Source organism: Microtus pennsylvanicus, chromosome 7 (genome assembly GCF_037038515.1).
Source record: "Microtus pennsylvanicus isolate mMicPen1 chromosome 7, mMicPen1.hap1, whole genome shotgun sequence".
NCBI classification, from domain to species: domain Eukaryota; kingdom Metazoa; phylum Chordata; class Mammalia; order Rodentia; family Cricetidae; genus Microtus; species Microtus pennsylvanicus.
The window spans coordinates 118,739,916-118,758,064 of record NC_134585.1 but is presented as its reverse complement, the minus strand read 5'-3'; the positions used below and the strand labels follow the sequence as shown (position 1 = coordinate 118,758,064).

General features: G+C 38.9%; 1 protein-coding gene across 1 annotated transcript in view; it reads left to right on the top strand.

Moving 5' to 3' along the window:
• The first annotated feature begins 587 nt into the window (after window positions 1-587).
• Window positions 588-18,149, top strand: part of Hormad1 (HORMA domain containing 1) — a 30,695-nt gene continuing 13,133 nt past the window's right edge. Inside the window, exons 1-8 of the mRNA XM_075979068.1 lie at window positions 588-623; window positions 3,649-3,793; window positions 7,771-7,834; window positions 8,787-8,823; window positions 11,578-11,598; window positions 12,232-12,258; window positions 15,918-15,985; window positions 16,646-16,797. Of these exons, the coding sequence (XP_075835183.1) occupies window positions 588-623; window positions 3,649-3,793; window positions 7,771-7,834; window positions 8,787-8,823; window positions 11,578-11,598; window positions 12,232-12,258; window positions 15,918-15,985; window positions 16,646-16,797 (550 nt within the window). The remainder of the gene's footprint in view (window positions 624-3,648; window positions 3,794-7,770; window positions 7,835-8,786; window positions 8,824-11,577; window positions 11,599-12,231; window positions 12,259-15,917; window positions 15,986-16,645; window positions 16,798-18,149) is intronic.

Below are 18,149 nucleotides of genomic sequence, written 5' to 3'. Positions count from 1 at the left end.
CATCCTGTATCCTCCCTGTTTGCCATTTTATAGCTCCAGAGTAGACAGTTTATACTGAGCTCTGATAAACAAATCACCTGATTAAAATATTTTTTGAGCCGGGCGGTGGTGGCGCACGCCTTTAATCCCAGCACTCGGGAGGCAGAGGCAGGCGGATCTCTGTGAGTTCGAGACCAGCCTGGTCTACAAGAGCTAGTTCCAGGACAGGCTCCAAAACCACAGAGAAACCCTGTCTCGAAAAAACCAAAAATAAAAAAAATAAAAATAATATTTTTTGATATTTTTTTAAATTATCAGGCAAAACCCCTGCCCCCAAAAAACCCCAGGGTCTCAGGTAGCCTTGATTGGTCTGCAACTTGCTAACTAGCCAAGGATAAACTTTTACAGCCTCCCACGTGTTAGAATTACAGGAATATACTACAATCCTGGGACTATACACTGTCATTTTTAAAGATTCTATTTTAAGTAAATTTCTGAAATTTATTAAGTTAAAAATCTCATGTAGTAGAGTTCTAGAGGTAAAAATTAAAGCTGAAATTAAAATTTGTATTTGTGTTACATGGTTGAAGAAAACATTTTCTTGGAAGATGGCCACTATGCAGTTGCGGAGGACAACTTCCATGGTATGATTTCTTATTACTTAAATTGTATTAATTTAGCTAAGTCACTTTCTTTCTTCTTTTTTTTTCTTTTGTTTTTTGCTTTGGTTTTTTTTTTTAGACAGGGTTTCTTTGAGTAGCCCCAGCTATTCTAGGAGTAGCTCTGTAGACCAGGTTGACCTCAGATTCACAGCGATCCATCTGCCTCTGCCTCCGGAGTGCTGGGATTAAAAGCATTCATCACCCATGGCCTGCTTTAGCTGAGTTTCTTGTTTCTTGAAGCCATAAATATTTTTCTGTTTAAAAGAATTCGATATTTTAGGCTTTAATGATACCAGGACACCTTAAAAGGGAAGAAGTGAGCTAAGAGATGGCTCAGAGGTTAAGAGCACTGACTATTCTTCGAGATACATGCAGGCAAATGCTGTATACATAATTAATAAATCTTTTTTTAAAAAAAGGAAAGAAGTAATGTAGAATTTTTTTGGACATTTGGTATGTTATGGCAAGCGATCCATTCAGTGGCATCTCCTTTTTTCCTTGGAGCTCACCAGCCAAGCGTGACACCTGTAAAGTGCAAGTAACATCTGCTTGAATGCTGTGCTTGTGCTTTGTTTTAGGGGATTTTATTTTTCATAAAAATGCTGTTTAGCTTCTGTTTATGAAGAGAGTGAATACTTAAAAATGTACCACTAATGAGAGAAAATCTAAGAGAGTGTATTTCTCTTTGTTGTTGTTATTATTATTTAAAGATTTATTATGTATACAGTGTTGTGCATGCATGTGTGCCTGTATGCCAGAAGAGGGCACCAGATCTCATGATAGATAGTTGTGAGCCATCATGTGGTTGCTGGGAATTGAACTCAGGACCTGTGGAGGAACGGCTAGTGCTCTTAACCGCTGAGCCATCTCTCTGTTCCCCACTATTATTATTATTATCATTTTAGACAGCATCTCACTATGGCTGCATCTCACCTGGCTGGCCTGAAACTCTCAATATAACCAGACTCCACTTACAGTGATCCACCTGTCTCTGCTCCTTGAGAACTGGGATTAAAAATGCATATGCTACCACATCTGGCTCAAAATGCATTTCTTTTCTATTTATAATAATACGTGTGGTTTGTCTGCATATATGCCTGTGCACTATGTGGATACAGTGCTGTCAGATCTCCTGGAACTAATGTTACAGACAGTTGCTAGCCACCTTGTGGATGCAGGGAATCAAACCCGAGTCCTCTAGAACACAGCCAGGGCTCGGACTGCTGAGCCCTCTCTCCAGCCCCTAAAGTGCGTTTCTTTACAGAGTTTATCATACTGCCCTTTGGACCCTTTGCCAGAAAAATTGAATCAAGTCTCAAATAATGTCTCTTCATTTGTATCCTGATTACTCTAGCTGTGGGCCAGTATTATACCTCTGTGGATGTAAAATAGATACGCCTGCTATTACTTAAGCTATGGTGACCATGCTTTGCTAGAGCTACTTTGTTTTTAAAGCGACTATTTTTTTTCCTTTTTTGGTTTTTCAAAAGAGGGTTTCTCTGTGGTTTTGGAGCCTGTCCTGGAACTAGCTCTTGTAGACTAGGCTGGCCTTGAACTCACAGAGATCCACCTGCCTCTGCTCTGCGCCACCACCGCCCAGCTTAGAGCTACTTTTAAATGTATTACTCAGGATGTTTTCTTTGCAGATGATGATTGAGGAGATAATTTTTTAAGATATGGTGCCAGGTATCACAACAGTTAATTATTATTTTTCTGAAATTTTGTTTTTTACTTTTTTTAATGGACATGTTACAATTTTCTTCAGATCACTACAGAACCTGAAGAAGCTCTTATTGCTTTTGATGCATAACATGCCACTATTATTTATCTTTTTGAAAATTTTATATGTGCTGTCAACTTAAGAGAAAAGCATCCCAGTTTACTTTGTACTCTGCAGAAAATAACAAGCTGGACTGGTCTAGAATCATTGATTTTCTTTTTCATTTGTATAGGGTTAAATATATAAGGTCTTATCTACATGGGCTTGATTATAGAAACTAGGAAAATACTTGCTCAATTTAAAATGTTTATCTAGCTAAGATGGTGGCACATGCCTTTGATCTCAGCGTTTGGGAGACAAAGACAAGTGGATCTCTGAGTTTGAGGTCATCCTGGTCTTTATAAAGGGCTAGCCAAGGTGACATAGTGAGACCCTGTCTCAAAAAACAAAGCAAAATCACCATGCTCATTCAAATTTAGTTTATATTAGATATTAATGAATGTTATTCCACTGCTTTTATGAAATTGTTTACAGCAATCCATACTAGGAAAATGTCTATAACTCAGAGACAGAGAAATTAATGGTGTTTGCATAGAATCTTGCATTATTCTTAATCTGTGTTCATCCTAGTCAATGACTAAAGAATTAATATTATCTACTCTGACATTTGCATTTTCAGTTAATCTCGAGGATTCTTTTCAAAACAAGGTTTTTCTGTATAACAGCCTGGCTGCTCTGTGGAGAACAGGCTAGCTGCCTCTGCCTCCCAAGTGCTGGTATTAAAGGCATGTGCCACCACACCCATCAAATCTCAAGGATTCTTAAGACCATTAAGCATTTTGCTTTATTTTTGGTCTATTACCCTGAACACATCTTAAAAGCTGCAGCGGCTTTCTGGGGATGATGATCTTGGAGAATTATTTGGGAAACCACTGTACTTATCCACAACTAGATTCTGCTGTAGAAACTAACTTGATTCAGGAAATAATCAGGCTAGTTTAAAGATAAACAACTTAATTTTTTTTTTATTATAAGGGGAAAACTCACGAAACTGGAATGAGAAGTCCAAGCTCAGCTGTGTGGCGAGGGAACCACAGAGAGAGTTCACCTGGGCACTTTCTGGGACCTGTTTTTCCTCCAGGTCCCAGAAAGCCACATCCTAACTTGGTCCCACCTCTTAAAGATAATTGGTTAACAAGGCTTCCCCATCACTCTGCTTTTAAACTTAGGGAAGCTTTGTTTTCAACAAATGTGACTCAAGATGCTTTAATTTCCCTTGAATTTTAGAGTGCATTGGTATTTCCCAGTAAGATAGCAACTGAGCATCAGTCTTTGATGTTTGTGAAGAGGCTCCTAGCCGTTTCCGTATCCTGCATCACCTATTTGAGAGGGATATTTCCAGAACGTGCTTATGGGACAAGATACCTGGATGGTAATTTATAATTATTATTATATTTTTATTATTATATTTAAGAACTTCTTGGTTTTTTACTTAGAGAATGTGATTTTGATAGTAATTTTATTGATGTAATTCACATAACCTGATAATTCACCAATGTGTTTATTTCAATAATTAAGTGTTCACAGCAGTATGCAATTACCACCATAATTTTAGAGCATTTCACCACTGCCCAAAAGAAATACATCCACAATAAATCGTTCTCCTCTCAATCTTCCTAGTTATAGACAACTAGTTTCAGCTTCAGTTTGATACCTATTCTGGATATTTTCATAAGGGGAATCGTGCAGTATGTTCTTTCTGACTGACTCATTTAAATCACCATAATGCTGTAACATGGATTAATAATTGATTACTTTTCACTGCTGAAAAATATTTCATTGTTGTGGCTGGGCAGTGGTGGTGCATGCCTTTAATCCCAGCACTCGGGAGGCAGAGGCAGGCGGATCTCTGTGAGTTCGAGGCCAGCCTGGTCTACAAGACCTAGTTTCAGGACAGCCAGGACTATTACACGGAGAAACCCTGTCTCGAAAAAACAAACAAACATTGGGCTATGTCTCTAGCCTTCAAATGTTTTTTTTAGGGATGTTAAATACTTTTTGAAGCCACTTAATTGTAATTCCCCCCTCAATTTTGCAAGTATAACTTCACCTGACATTAGACCTTTAATAATTCAAACAGATCTAAAAACCCTGTTACTTAAAACTTTTATAGTGGCACCATATAGAATTTATGCAATTTTAAAGAAGCAAAATATAGCCAGGTGTGGTGCCACACATCTATTGTTCCAGCATTTGGAAGGTAGGGTCCGAAGAATCAAGAGTTCAAGTTCATCCTCAGCTTCATGGCAAGTTGCGAGCCTGCCCTGAGATACTTGAAATCCTACGTCAAAAAAAAAATGAAACTCATAAGCTGAGTGTGGTGGCTCATGTCCTTAGTCTCAGTACTTGGGAGGCTGAGGTAGGTGAATCTCTTGAGTTTGAAAGTCAGCCTGGATACATAGAGAGTTTCAGAATAGCCAGAGATACAAAATAAAACAATGACAACAAAAATTTCTTTTCCAAAAGAAGCATAACACATTCAGTTTATACTACAGTAATTTCTTTCCTGGCACATAGATGGTATGTGCATAAAATTATGCACTAACTACATGCTGGACATTATACCAACCACCATGTTATGCATAATATCTTGTCAATTCAAATACTAAATGTCCTACTTAGGGTTACTATTGCTATGATGACACACCATGACCAAAAGCAAGTTGGGGAGGAAAGGGTTTATTTAGCTTACGCGTTCATACTGTAGTCCATCACTGAAGGAAGTCAGGACAGGAAGTCAAGCCAGGCCAGAACCTGGAGGCAGGAGCTGATGCAGAGACTTACTGGCTTGCTCCTCATGGCTTGCTCAAACTACTTTCCTATACAACCCAGGACCACCAACCCAGGGGGCAGCACCACCCACAATTACTAATTAGGAAAACGTCTTACAGCCAGATCTTATGGTGCCATTTTCTCAGTTGAGGTTCCCTCCTCTCAATAACTCTAGCTTGTGTCAAGTTTGACATAAAACTAGCAAACACACTACAGTCTATAAACTGGATGTCATCCCTGTTTGTGAGGTAAAGAATCGAAGAGTGATGCTCAGTCCTTTGTGTTTCTGCAGAGTGTTTATATTTGAGAGTAAACTTTTGGCCTATGATGGAGGAAGGTCATTGGCTAATAAAGGAACTGCCTTGGCCCATTTTATTGGTTAGGACATAGGTAGGTGGAGTAAACAGAACAGAATGCCGGGAGGAAGAGGAAGTGAGCTCAGACTCCACAGCTCTCCTCTCGGGAGCAGATGCCTCAGAGAGAGACGCCATGCTCCCAGCTCCTGGGCAGACGCACGCATGAAGCTCCGACCCAGGATGGACTTAGGCTAGAATCTTCCCAGTAAGACCGATGCTACAGTTTATTAGAAATGGGTTGATCGGGATATCAGAATTAGCCAGTAAGGGCTAGATAGAAATGGGCCAAGCAGTGATTAAAAGAATACAGTGTCCATGTAATTATTTCGGGGCATAAGCTAGCCGAGCAGGCGGCTGGGGTGTTGGGGATGCAGCCCCGCGGCCGCTCCTTATTACTACAGGCCTAGTTAAAATTTTTTCAGTAGAATAAGAGTTCATAGCAAACATTCTAAGACTGTTGGAAAATGATTATATGAAAATATATCTAAAATTTTTTATGTGGTTGTTTTGCCTGCATGTATATATGTGTACCATATGTGTACCTGGTGCTCTTGGAGACCAGAAAGGGCATCAGATCCTCTGGAACTAGTTACCATGAACTGCCACTTGGGTGCTGGGACTCTAACCTAGGTGCTCTTAATACTGAGCTATTTATTCTGACTCTCACCATCACCTTTTTTTCAGACAATCTTACTTAGGTAGTTAAGGCTGCCCTTGCACTGGTTATATAGCTGAGGCTGGCCTCACACTGGGTTCCTACTTCCTCTACCTTCTTCTGAGGGCAGAAATTGTAGGCATGAACCTCTACACCCAGTTTACTTGGAGGTCAGGATCACTTTGTGAATGTTAGACAAGCACTTACAAACTTCTTACCAACTAAGTCACAGAAACAGGAAAAGCTTCACCCATCAACTTAAATTCTTAATCATTAGGATGGCATTTTATAATGAGTCCCAATTATTATAAAGTTGCCACTAATAATATGCATATATTGAACCAGGTGGGTGGCACACACTTGTGTAATCCCAATAACTGGGTAAGTTAAGGCAGAGGAACTGTTGATTTCAAGACCAACCTGGGCTACATAGTGAGACCCTGCCTCAAAAAATAATATACCTATTTATTTATAGCTAAAGAAAGTAAATGTAATTTTTTTTTTTTTGGTTTTTCGAGACAGGGTTTCTCTGTGGTTTTGGAGCCTGTCCTGGAACTAGCTCTGTAGACCAGGCTGGTCTCGAACTCACAGAGATCCGCCTGCCTCTGCCTCCCGAGTGCTGGGATTAAAGGCGTGCGCCACCATCGCCCGGCACTTAAATGTAATTTAAAATTTACTGTTGAGGCTGACAAAATAGCTTAACTGTTAAAGGTACTTGCCATCAAACCTGATGATATGATTTGAGTTCCCATTGCCCACATGGTAGAAGGAGAGAACCAGCTCTCAAAAGTCTCTGCCTGCTGGGCAGTGGTGGCACACGCATTTAATCCCAGCACTCGGGAGGCAGAGGCAGGCAGATCTCTGTGAGTTCAAGGCCAGCCTGGTCTACAAGAGCTAGTTCCAGGACAGGAACCAAAAGCTACGGAGAAACCTTGTCTCGAAAATTCAAAAAAAAAAGTTTCTGCCTGCCACACATACGTGTTTAAAACAAGTGTATGTAGCATGAATTCTAACTGTTCCTAATAATAAAAACTTGGAGTCAGTTCTCGGGAAGTGAAAGCTGAAGGATCAGAGAAGCAGTGCAGCCAGACACTAGAGAGACTTTTACTTCTCAGAAGGAAGGGGCAATCCTGTCCTCAGACTGCATCTCCAGACTCCGTCTTTCTCCACCAAAACTCAGACTGCACTGAGCTCCTGTCTCCTCCCGCCTTATATTCCTCTCTCTGCCCAGCCATATCACTCCTATCTCCACCTCCCTAGTGCTGGGATTAAAGGTATGGGATCGCCTTTGTGTGAACTTGGTCAGACTGGATCAATTTTGTGTAGCACATGGTGGCTTTGAACTAACAGAGATCCTTCTGCCTCTGTCTCCAAAGTCCTGGGATTAAAGGTGTGTGCCACCACTCCCTGGCCTCTAGTGACTTACCTCTGCACTCTGATCTTCAGATTTGTTAAAGCACAAACATGATATCACTACATGTGTACCCATACACATTCACATGTAATGCTAATAAATATAATTAAATCAACTATTTATAAGTACTTCTATATTTCATTTTTATTTAGATCTTTGTGTCAAAATTCTAAAAGAAGATAAAAATTGTCCAGGTTCTTCACAGTTAGTGAAGTGGTAAGTAAAAGAATGCCTAAAGGCAGATAATCACTACTTTTCTTTTTCTTTTCTTTTTTTCTTTCTTTTTTTTTTTTTTTGGTGTTTTGAGACAGGGTTTCTCTGTGTAACAGCCCTCTCTGTCCTGAAACTAGCCCTGCAGACCAGACTGGCCACAGAGATCCACCTGCTTCTGCCCCACACGTGCTGGGATTAAAGGCGTGCACCACCACCATCCAGGCATTTTTTGCTGAAGGGGGTGTGAGGACTACTTTTTGTACATTGAATACTTTTCAGTGTATAACCAGATTTTGGTGACTAACCTTTTAGCTCTGGGTACTATGTTTTTAGTTCTTTAAATATAGGCATTAATTTTTTTATTTCATGCTCCATGTAAATAGGATTCATTTTTCTATTATAGCTCTACAAATAGCTACTGGATATTTTATAGTTTTCTTTCTGTCCTCCATCTCCATATTTCTGCTTCATTGTTACAGTTTTTCTTTATTTTGTTTTGTATTTTAAGACAGGGTTTCCTCTGTGTAGCCCTGACTGTCCTGGAACTCACTCTTTAGACCAGGCTGATCTGCCTGCCTCTGCCTCCTGAGTGCTGGGAAAAAACTTTTATGTGTATGTGCATGAATACATGTATGTGTACCATGTGAGTTCAGAAGTCCAAGACGAGCAAAAGAGAATGTAACTGTAGTTCTAGGCAGTTGTGAAGTGCCTTAGGGGTGCTGGGATTAAAACCCAGGTCCTCCAAAAGGGCAGTAAGCACTGTCAGCCACCAGATCATCTCGCCAGCCCCTGTTATAACCTTTATTTTGTTCAGTTTTAAGCTAGTTAATAAGAAAGATGCTTTAATTTGACTATTAGTTTTATTTTGTATGGGTAAATATAGAGATTTGTGAAAAGAATTATTTTCTGAAAATGCATTAAATATAAAAGCAAATCTTCGACTTTTTTATTTTAGGATGCTAGGATCCTATGATGCTTTACAGAAGAAATACGTAAGTCTTTCACTCTCTCTTCTTTCCTTCCCTAGAGCTACAACAGGAGTTGTCAAGTAGTAAGATGGTAATTTAAACTAACTTGATATAGATCAGTCTCAATTACTAAAAAGTTGAGCATTTGAATAATTTAAAGATTTATTTTTATTTGTATGCATGTGTACATGTGTGTGCTCATGTCTGATGGTGCCCATGGAGGCCAGATAGGGGTGTTAGATCTCACAGAGCTAGAGATACTTGCTGTGAACTACCCATTATGACTGCTGAGAACCAAACTCTGGTCCTCGAGAACAGCAAGCATTCATAACTGCTCTTAACTGCTGAACCAGCTTACCAGGCCCACATTTGAGGTTTTTTTTATTTTTGAGACAAGATCTCACTACATATTTCTGACTGGCTTGGAACTTGCTATGTACACCAGACTGGCCTTGAACTCACAAGAGTTCAATCTCCCTTTGCCTCCTTGACTGCTAATATTAAAGACATGGGTCACCATACCTGGATGCATTTGAATATTTTAAAATCCAGTCTTTAATTCATTTAAACTAATGCAATGAATACTAAACAATTTTTGCCAAGGTAGGTTTAACAAATTAACACTCATTTATTAGCATTAATAGCACATATTAGCTTACAAAAATGGACTTAAATGTTTTAAAATATTGTATTAGTTTTGCATGTATTCTATATCCATGCTTATACTAGTATTTTAATAATTTGTTCTGGTTTTAATTTTTGAGACAGAAAAGAAAAAAGGAAGAAAGAAGAAAAGAAATACTTTTGTACACTCTTAATCCTAGCACTCTAGAGGTAGTATTAGGCAGATGTCTGTGAGTTCAAGGCCTGACAGGGATACACTGTGAGACCCTCTCGCACTTGATAATGATAATAATTATTACTTATTGCTAACCATGATGGTACATGCCTACAAACCTAGAACATGGAAGGCAGAGACAAGAGGATCAGGAATTCAAGGCTGTTTTCTATCATGTAATTATTGCCAGTATGGGATACAGCAGTATTTACTTCTTTTACCGAATGTTTTGCTAACCATTGCTAGCTTACCAACATTCCTATGTGCCAGAATGTATATGGTGTTTCACATTTATTGTCTTAATGGAAAAGCTAGGGACTAGGGATAAAAATTCACCTCCAAAATTCTGCTAGAACTAAACTTCTCTGTACATATTACTTGAAATGATACTATGTAAAAAGGCTTGTAGTCTATTGTAAAATCTTAATTAAAATTTCATTGTGGGGCAGTGGTAGCACAGCACCAGGGATGCAGAGGCAGGCAGATCTCTAAGTCTGGGACCAGCCTGGTGTAGAGAATGAGTTCCAGGACAGCCAGGGTTACACAGAGAAAACCTGTCTTTAAAAAAAATCCATAAATTTCACTATTTTCACATACACCATTAGTTCATGTCCAGCCTGGGCTATATAATGAGTTCAGGCTAACTCTGGCACAGAGTGAGACCCTGAATCAAAGCCTGAAATGTAAATTTAACTATTTCAGAATTTGTGCCAACATAACTTGAATTACATGGGAACATTTATTTTTCCTGTGCTTAGAACTGAATTCAGAGCCTTAGACATATTAGATAAGTACTCTGCCACTGATATACAGCCTCAACCCAAGGAAACTTATTTTTAGATTTTAATTAAGAAATATTGCTGGGCAATGGTGGCACAGGTCTTTAATCCCTTCATTTGGGGGGCAGCGACAAGCAAACCTCTGTGAGTTCGAGACCAGTCTGGTCTACATAGAGAGTTCCAAGACAGCCAAGGCTACATAGAGAGACCCTGCCTCAAAAACAACAAAAAGAAGTAAATTCTTTTCAATAGTATGAAATGCCATTATAATTTTTAGAGAAGCTATAGGGAATTAGAACAACTTTAATTATTTCTTTTTTAAAAGATTTATTTATTATATATGCAACATTCTGCTTCCATGTATGCCCACATGCCATGGTTGTGAGCCACCATATGGTTGGTGGGAATTGAACTCACGACCTCTGGAAGAGCAGCCAGTGCTCTTAACCACTGAAGCATCTCTCCAACCCCCTAATTATTTCTTTTTTGAGTCAGGGTTTCACTTTGTAGCTCTGACAGCCTGGAACTCACTATAGACACCAGGTTGGTCTCAAACTGAGTGTTCTGCCATCTTCTGTCTCTTGAGTGCTGGGATTAAAGTGTGTGCCAACACACCTTCTAACTAGTAATAATGTTCTATTTGATTAAGTCAGTGAAATAAAATGCTGACATGAATCTTAGCCATCAGAAAGCCAAAGAAATTATTTGGGAAAATAGGCATGATTTGAAGTGTATCTTCCACAATGGTTACTTGTTTTTAGAAATAAATGTTGAAGCCAGGCAGTGGTGGCACACGCCTTTAATCTCAGCACTGGGGAGGCAGAGGCAGGTGGATCTCAATGAGTTCAAGGCCAGCCTGGTTTATATAGTAAGTTCCAGGACAGTCAAGGCTACTTAGTGAGACTCTGTCTCAAAAAGCGCCACAACCTACCCCCTACAGACACACACAGAGAGAAGAAAGAAATGTTGAGATAGAACAAAAGTTCCTCCTTGGGTTGGGGGAACACTAAAGATTGAGCTCAGGGTCTCACATGTACTAAGTGTGTGCTCTACTGCTGAGCTATGCTCTAAGCCCCTGAGCAAGTACAAAGAATTTTTATATCCATCATAAAAATCCATTTTACCGAATACAATTAATTAATTTGTTTTCTTGTATTTCAGCTACGGATGATCATTCTAGCTGTAAGTACTTTTAAATTGTGTATTTTAACACTGTCAAATTTTTTCTTTACTTAGTGATACTGAAACTGTCAAATTATTTCATTTTATTTAATCAGATGACATACCCAGTGGGAAAAAAGAAGTTCACATTTTTGGGATTTATTTTTATGTGCATTGGTATTTTGCCTACATGTATGTCTGTGTGAAGGTGTCAGATGCCCTAGAACTAGAGCTACAGATAGTTGTAAGCTGCTGTGTAAGTGCTGGGAATTGAACCTGGGTCCTCTGAAAGAACAGCCAGTGTTCCTAACCACTGAGCCATCTCTTCAGTCCTAGAGAAAAAGAAGTAATTTTTTATTTTATTGTTATTATTTTGGTTTTTCAAGACAAATTTTCTCTGTGTAGCCTTGGTTGTCCTGGAACTCACTCTGTAGACCAGGCTGGCCTCGAACTCATAGAGATTCACCTGCCTCTGCCTCCTCAGTGCTGGGATTAAAGGTGTGTGCCACCACTACCTGGCTAGAAGTAAACTTCTTATTAGAAGGGTCATTCTGTTTTTTTTGTTTTGTTTTATTGAACAACTCAAGACTTTAATGTCCAATTTTGTTCTTTCTGAATGCTTAGCCTCACTTAATTATAATGCATTTTTCATAGGTATACACCAATCCAGAAAATCCTCAGGTAAGTGTGCTTGAGTTAGAAGTTTTAGAAATGTAATGTTTCTAATATCCAACCACACATCCTTTTTATAATTAATGATTCTTGGTTTTGTTTGTTTTTCTTTCTTTCTTCCTTTTTTTGAGACAGTTTCTTTTTTTTTTTTTTGCTCTTAGACACTTTTTTATTGATATTTATTGAGCTTTACATTTTTCTCTGCTCCCCTCCCTGCCTCTCCCCTCCCCTGTTCAGCCCTCCTCCCAAGGCCCCCATACTCCCAATTTACTCAGGAAATCTTATCTTTTTCTACTTTCTACTTCCCATGTAGGATAGATCTATGTAAGTCTCCTTAGTGTCTACATTGTTGTTGTCTAAGTTCTCTGTGATTGTGGTTTGTAGGCTGGCTTTCTTTGTTTTATGTTTAAAAACCACCTATGCATGAGTACTTGTGATAATTGTCTTTCTGTACCTGGGTTACCTCACTCAAAATAATGTTTTCTAGCTCCATCCATTTGCCTGCAAAATTCAAGACGTTGGTTTTTTTTTCTGCTGTGTAGTACTCCATTGTGTAAATGTACCACATTTTCCTTATCCATTCTTCGGTCAAGGGGCATTTAGGCTGTTTCCAGGTTCTGGCTATGACAAACAAAGCTATGAACATAGTTGAGCACATGTCCTTGTGGCATGATTGAGCATCCTTTGGATTACTGGGTCTTGAGGAAGGTTGTTTCCTAATTTTCTGAGAAATCGCCACACTGACATCCAAAGGGGCTGTACCAGCTTGCATTCCCACCAGCAATGCAGAAGTGTCCCCCGCCCCCATACTCTCCAGCATAAGTTGTCATCAGTGTTTTTGATCTTGGCCATTCTTACAGGTGTAAGATAGAATCTCAGAGTTGCCTTGATTTGCATTTCACTGATGACTAAGGATGTTGAACATTTCCTTAAGTGTCTTTTAGTCATTTTAGATTCCTCTGTTGAGAGTTCTCTGTTTAGGTTTGCACTCCATTTTTTTTATTGGATTATGTGATCTTTTGGTGTCCAATATCTTGAGTTCTTTATATATTTTGGAGATCAGACCTCTGTCTGATGTGGGGTTAGTGAAGATCTTTTCTCATTCTGTAGGCTGTCGTTTTGTCTGGTTGACTGTGTCCTTTGCTTTTCAGTTTCAGGAGGTCCCATTTATTAATTGTTTCTCTCAGTATCTGTGCACTGGGGTTATATTTAGGAAGTGGTTCCCTGTGCCAATGCGTTCAAGTGTACTTCCAACTTTCTCTTCTATAAGGTTCAGTGTGGCTGGCTTTATGTTGAGGTCTTTGATCCATTTGGACTTGAGTTTTGTGCATGGTGATAGATATGGATCTATTTTCATTCTTCTACATGTTGACATACAGTTATGCCAGCTTGTTAAATATGCTTTCTTTTTTCCATTTTATATTTTTTTTCTTCTTTGTCAAAAATCAGGTGTTCGAACATGTGTGAATTGATATCTAGGTCTTTTATTCAGTTCCATTGGTCCTCCTGTCTGTTCTTATGTCGATACCAGGCTGTTTTCAGTACTGGAGCTCTGTAGTAGAGTTTGAAGTCAGGGATTGTGATGCCTCCAGAAGTTCTTTTATTGCCCAGGATTGTTTTGGCTATCCTGGGTTTTTTGCTTTTCCATATGAAGTTGAGTACCGTTCTTTCGAGGTTTTTGAAGAATTTTTTCTGGGATTTTGATGGGCATTGCGTTGAATCTGTAGGTTGCTTTTGGTAAGATTGCCTTGAGACAGTTTCTTTGTGTAGCTCTGGCTGTCCTGGAACTCACTCTGTAGACCTGTAGATTGTCCTTGAACTCACAGAACAAAAAAGAGGATCTCTCTTGCCTCTGCCTTCCAAGTGCTGGGATTAAAGGTGTGCACCACAACTGCCTGGCACGCTTTTGTATTTTAATCAATATACTTCCATATTTTTTTCATGTTTGAGCCTTGTAGAAACTTCTGAGGTGAGGCATGGTTTGTGTTGTTATATTTTAAGAGAGAAATATATTCACTACAAGAGATGTTTGTAACTGATTTTAGCCCATGAGCCTAATAAACTGAATAATAACCTATGTTGCATGACTTCTGACTCCATACAATATTCTTTACTGTTGAGACAAGGTCTCCCTGTGTAATCTAGGATGGCCCCAAACTTGCTTCGTAGCTGAAGATGACCTTGAACTTCTGTTCCTCACACCTCCTGAGTGCTGGGATTTACAGATTTGGGCTACCAAGCCAGATTTCCTGTATCATAGCAAGCCCTCTATCAATGAACTCCAACCTCAGCACCTTCCCCATCTTTTTTTTTTTTTTTGAACCAGGGTTTCTCTGTGTAACCCTGGCTGTCCTGGAACCAGCTATGTAGACCAGACTGGCCTTGAACTCCTGGAGAACCATCTGCCTCTGCCTCCCAAGTGCTGGGATTAAATGCCTGTGCCACTCTTCCCTCCCATCTTTATTAAAGACAGAGACGTCTTCCATAGTGCAGACTGGCCTAAACCCAGTATGAAGTCCACGCTGCCCATGAACTCACTATGATACTACTGCCTCTACCCTCTGGGATTACTCGGTTTTTGGGGGGTTTATTTGTATTATTTTCTTTTTATTGTGGTTTTCAACTTGTGGGTCAAGACCCCTTTGAGGGTTGAATTACCCTTTCTTAGGGGTTGCCTAACACCATTGTAAAAAACAGATATTTACATCATGATTCATAACATAAGTAAAATTACAGTTACAGCAATAAAAATCATTTTGTAGTTGGGGGATCACTAAAACATAAAGAATTGTATTAAAGTGTCCAGCATTAGAAAGATTGAAAACCACTGCCTTAACCTAACTATATTTTTAAGATCACATTCCTTTCCTCTAGATAGTCAACTATAATCTAACTGTATCAACTCAAAACAGAAACTTTGGTATTTGATTGCCCTGTCTAGTGGGGTCTTTTACATCAATAACAAAAATGCTGTAAATTTGATGGGTGTCTGCCCAGTGCAGTCTTTGTGCTTTTGTTTAACAGTAGTTGATCAGATTGGCTTCAACTGCTTTTAATGATAAAATAAGCATCCTAGATACTGTGCAAAATCGTGTCAAGAACTGTGACTTCGTTGGGCAGTGGTGGCCCATGCCTTTAATCCCAGCACTTGAGAGGCAGAGGCAGGCGGATCTCTGTGAGTTCGAGGCCAGCCTGGTCTACAAGAGCTAGTTCCAGGACAGGCTCTAAAGCTACAGAGAAAACCTGTCTCGAAAAACGAAAAGAATAAAAAAATGTGACTTCAGTTAAAACAGTCATCATTTTTTGGCTCCAGAAAAAAAAATCCCATTCCTCAAAATGTTGCAATAGGGACTTAAGTTTTCAGTACATAAACTTTCCAAACAATTCAAACCACAGCCCTCACCCACTCTGCTGAGGTGTGGTTCCTTCCCAACTTGCCTAGTGAAGCATTCCTACCACTTAGTATCTATAACAGGTATTGTAGTGAGTCGGGGACTCTCTCTCTCCAGAAGTGAACTACCAAATCCCAGACTATTAGCATCAACTGTGAGAACTTAAAAGACCAATAGGAATTAACACATTAGGGAAAACTAGTGACTGCATGTTTAAAGTCCTATGGCAGGCAGAACTCTGCATCAGTTATGTAACTGCAATGTTTTCTATTTAAGACAATTTCAGAATGTTACCAGTTTAAGTTCAAATACACCAAAAATGGACCAATCATGGACTTTATAAGGTATTGCTCTTTAGTTTTATTTTTATGTTATCAGTTGTCACTTACTATTTAGCTGACTCCAAGGTTATTTATGAAACTTCTCAAACTCCCAATCAGCAATTTGGCTTTACAAAATGGAGTAGTGGAATGTGCGATGAATGTGGCTGTGACATCTGTCAACCATTAGTTGGTACCCAGGATTAATTTGACTGTTCTGACTGCCTAGCTTGGTGCTTCCTTCCTTTATCACCTGTGCGGGTGATTCCTTCCCAATGCTTCACACTCGGTCAAAGAGGATGACCTTCTCTGATAGTGAAGGATCGTTCCTCATTCAGGGTTTGTGATTTTTCTGCTAGAACTGCTAAACAAGCTCTCAAAATGGAAAAGAACTTAGAATGCACAAGACAAGATTATGTTCTAATTGTATACTATTTTAATTACAAGAAAGGGAGTTGAGTGGTTAGAAATAAAATCTATCATTCATTTCTTTTAAACACTGTGAATAAAAAGCGTATTTGTTTTACTTGTATAAAATTTATATTTAGCTTATAATGATGCTAATAGTCATACTAAATTTTTATAATAGTGACATTAAAATATTTTGTGTTAATTTTCAAACTAGTTATCTTAAGTTGTTAAAATGTGAAATAATACTAGAATTGACTTCTGATTCTTTTCTAGCAAAAATCAAAACAATAAATCCAGTACAACATCTGCTGAAACCAAGAAAGCAAGTATTCTCCTAATTCGGAAGATTTATGTCCTAATGCAAAATCTAGAACCTTTACCTAATGATGTTTGTTTGACCATGAAACTTTTTTACTATGATGAAGGTACTACTTTCAGTATATCTTATTTTAGTTTTATATTTCAAAAATTAGTTTCCACTTAATAAATATTTTGGCACCTATATTGTTACAGAATCTTTGAAATTAGAAAACTTGCGTTTAATATGAGTATTTGAAAAAGAAACATTGGGGACTGGGCATCTGATTCAGAGGTTAAGAACATTTGCTGCTCTTACAGAGGAAAAGTTTGGTTCCCAACACTAATTATGTCAGGTAACAGAATTGCCTGTAACTCCATGTCCAGGGCATGGCCTTCCCAAGCATATAGACAAAGACAGACAGGCAGACACACACAAAATGAATAAAAATAAAATGAATATTGGAAAACAAAAATGTTGCCAGGTAGTAATGGCACACCCCTTTAATCCCAGCATCTGGGAGGCAGAGGCAGATGGATCTCTGGCAAAAGTCAGATTTAAAATAGATTTCTTGGGGCTGGAGAGATGGCTCAGCAATTAAGAGCATTGGCTGCTCTTCTAGAGGTCCTGAGTTCAATTCCCAGCAACCACATGATGGCTCACAACCATCTATAGTGGGATCTGATGCCCACTTCTGGCCTAAAGTCGATAGAGCACTCATACATAAAATAAATAAATCTTTTTTTAAAATGTATTTCTCTAGTGATAGAAACATCTGTAGTAAATGTAACTTACTCATAATTAAAGAAATGAACTAGAAATGCTGCTTTTTATTTACCAGATTAGCAAAACTTGTGAACCCATAATTGAGAAAATATGTGCTCTTAAACCTTCTTCAGAGAATGCATACAGGAACAAAATTTTCAGAAGATATTCTGTCAATATCAAAAAAAAATGTTGGTTTTCAACATAGCACTAAGGAGCTGGGCAGGTCAGCCAGGACACACTTGAGTGCCTACATTCTAAGTACCAGCCACCCTTGTTTTGCTCTCCTCTCTATTAGTCATGCTGAAACACCTGAGCTCGGTACCCACACATGGATCAATATGGTGTAGAAGCCAACTGAACAGATGTTTCAGGAAATTTTTTTCTTTTTGCAATAGTTGAGTTTATCTGTGGGTATTTGGCTGAATGGCCTGTCTGTATAGTTATAGGCAGATTTGCTTTCTCATGCTTCCCAACACTTGCTCTGTGGCCTATATTTTGCGAACATCCCCTGAAATATTTACCATAGGCTTAAACTACCAAGTTTTGTTTTGTTTTTTGAGACAGGGTCTCTCTGTGTAGCCCAGGCAGTACTCAAACTCTCCATGAAGACCAGACTGACCTCAAACTCACAGGGCCTCCTGCCTTTGCCTCCCTAATGCTGAAATTAAAGGCATACACTTCCGCATGCCCAGCAACATCATGCCTATGTCC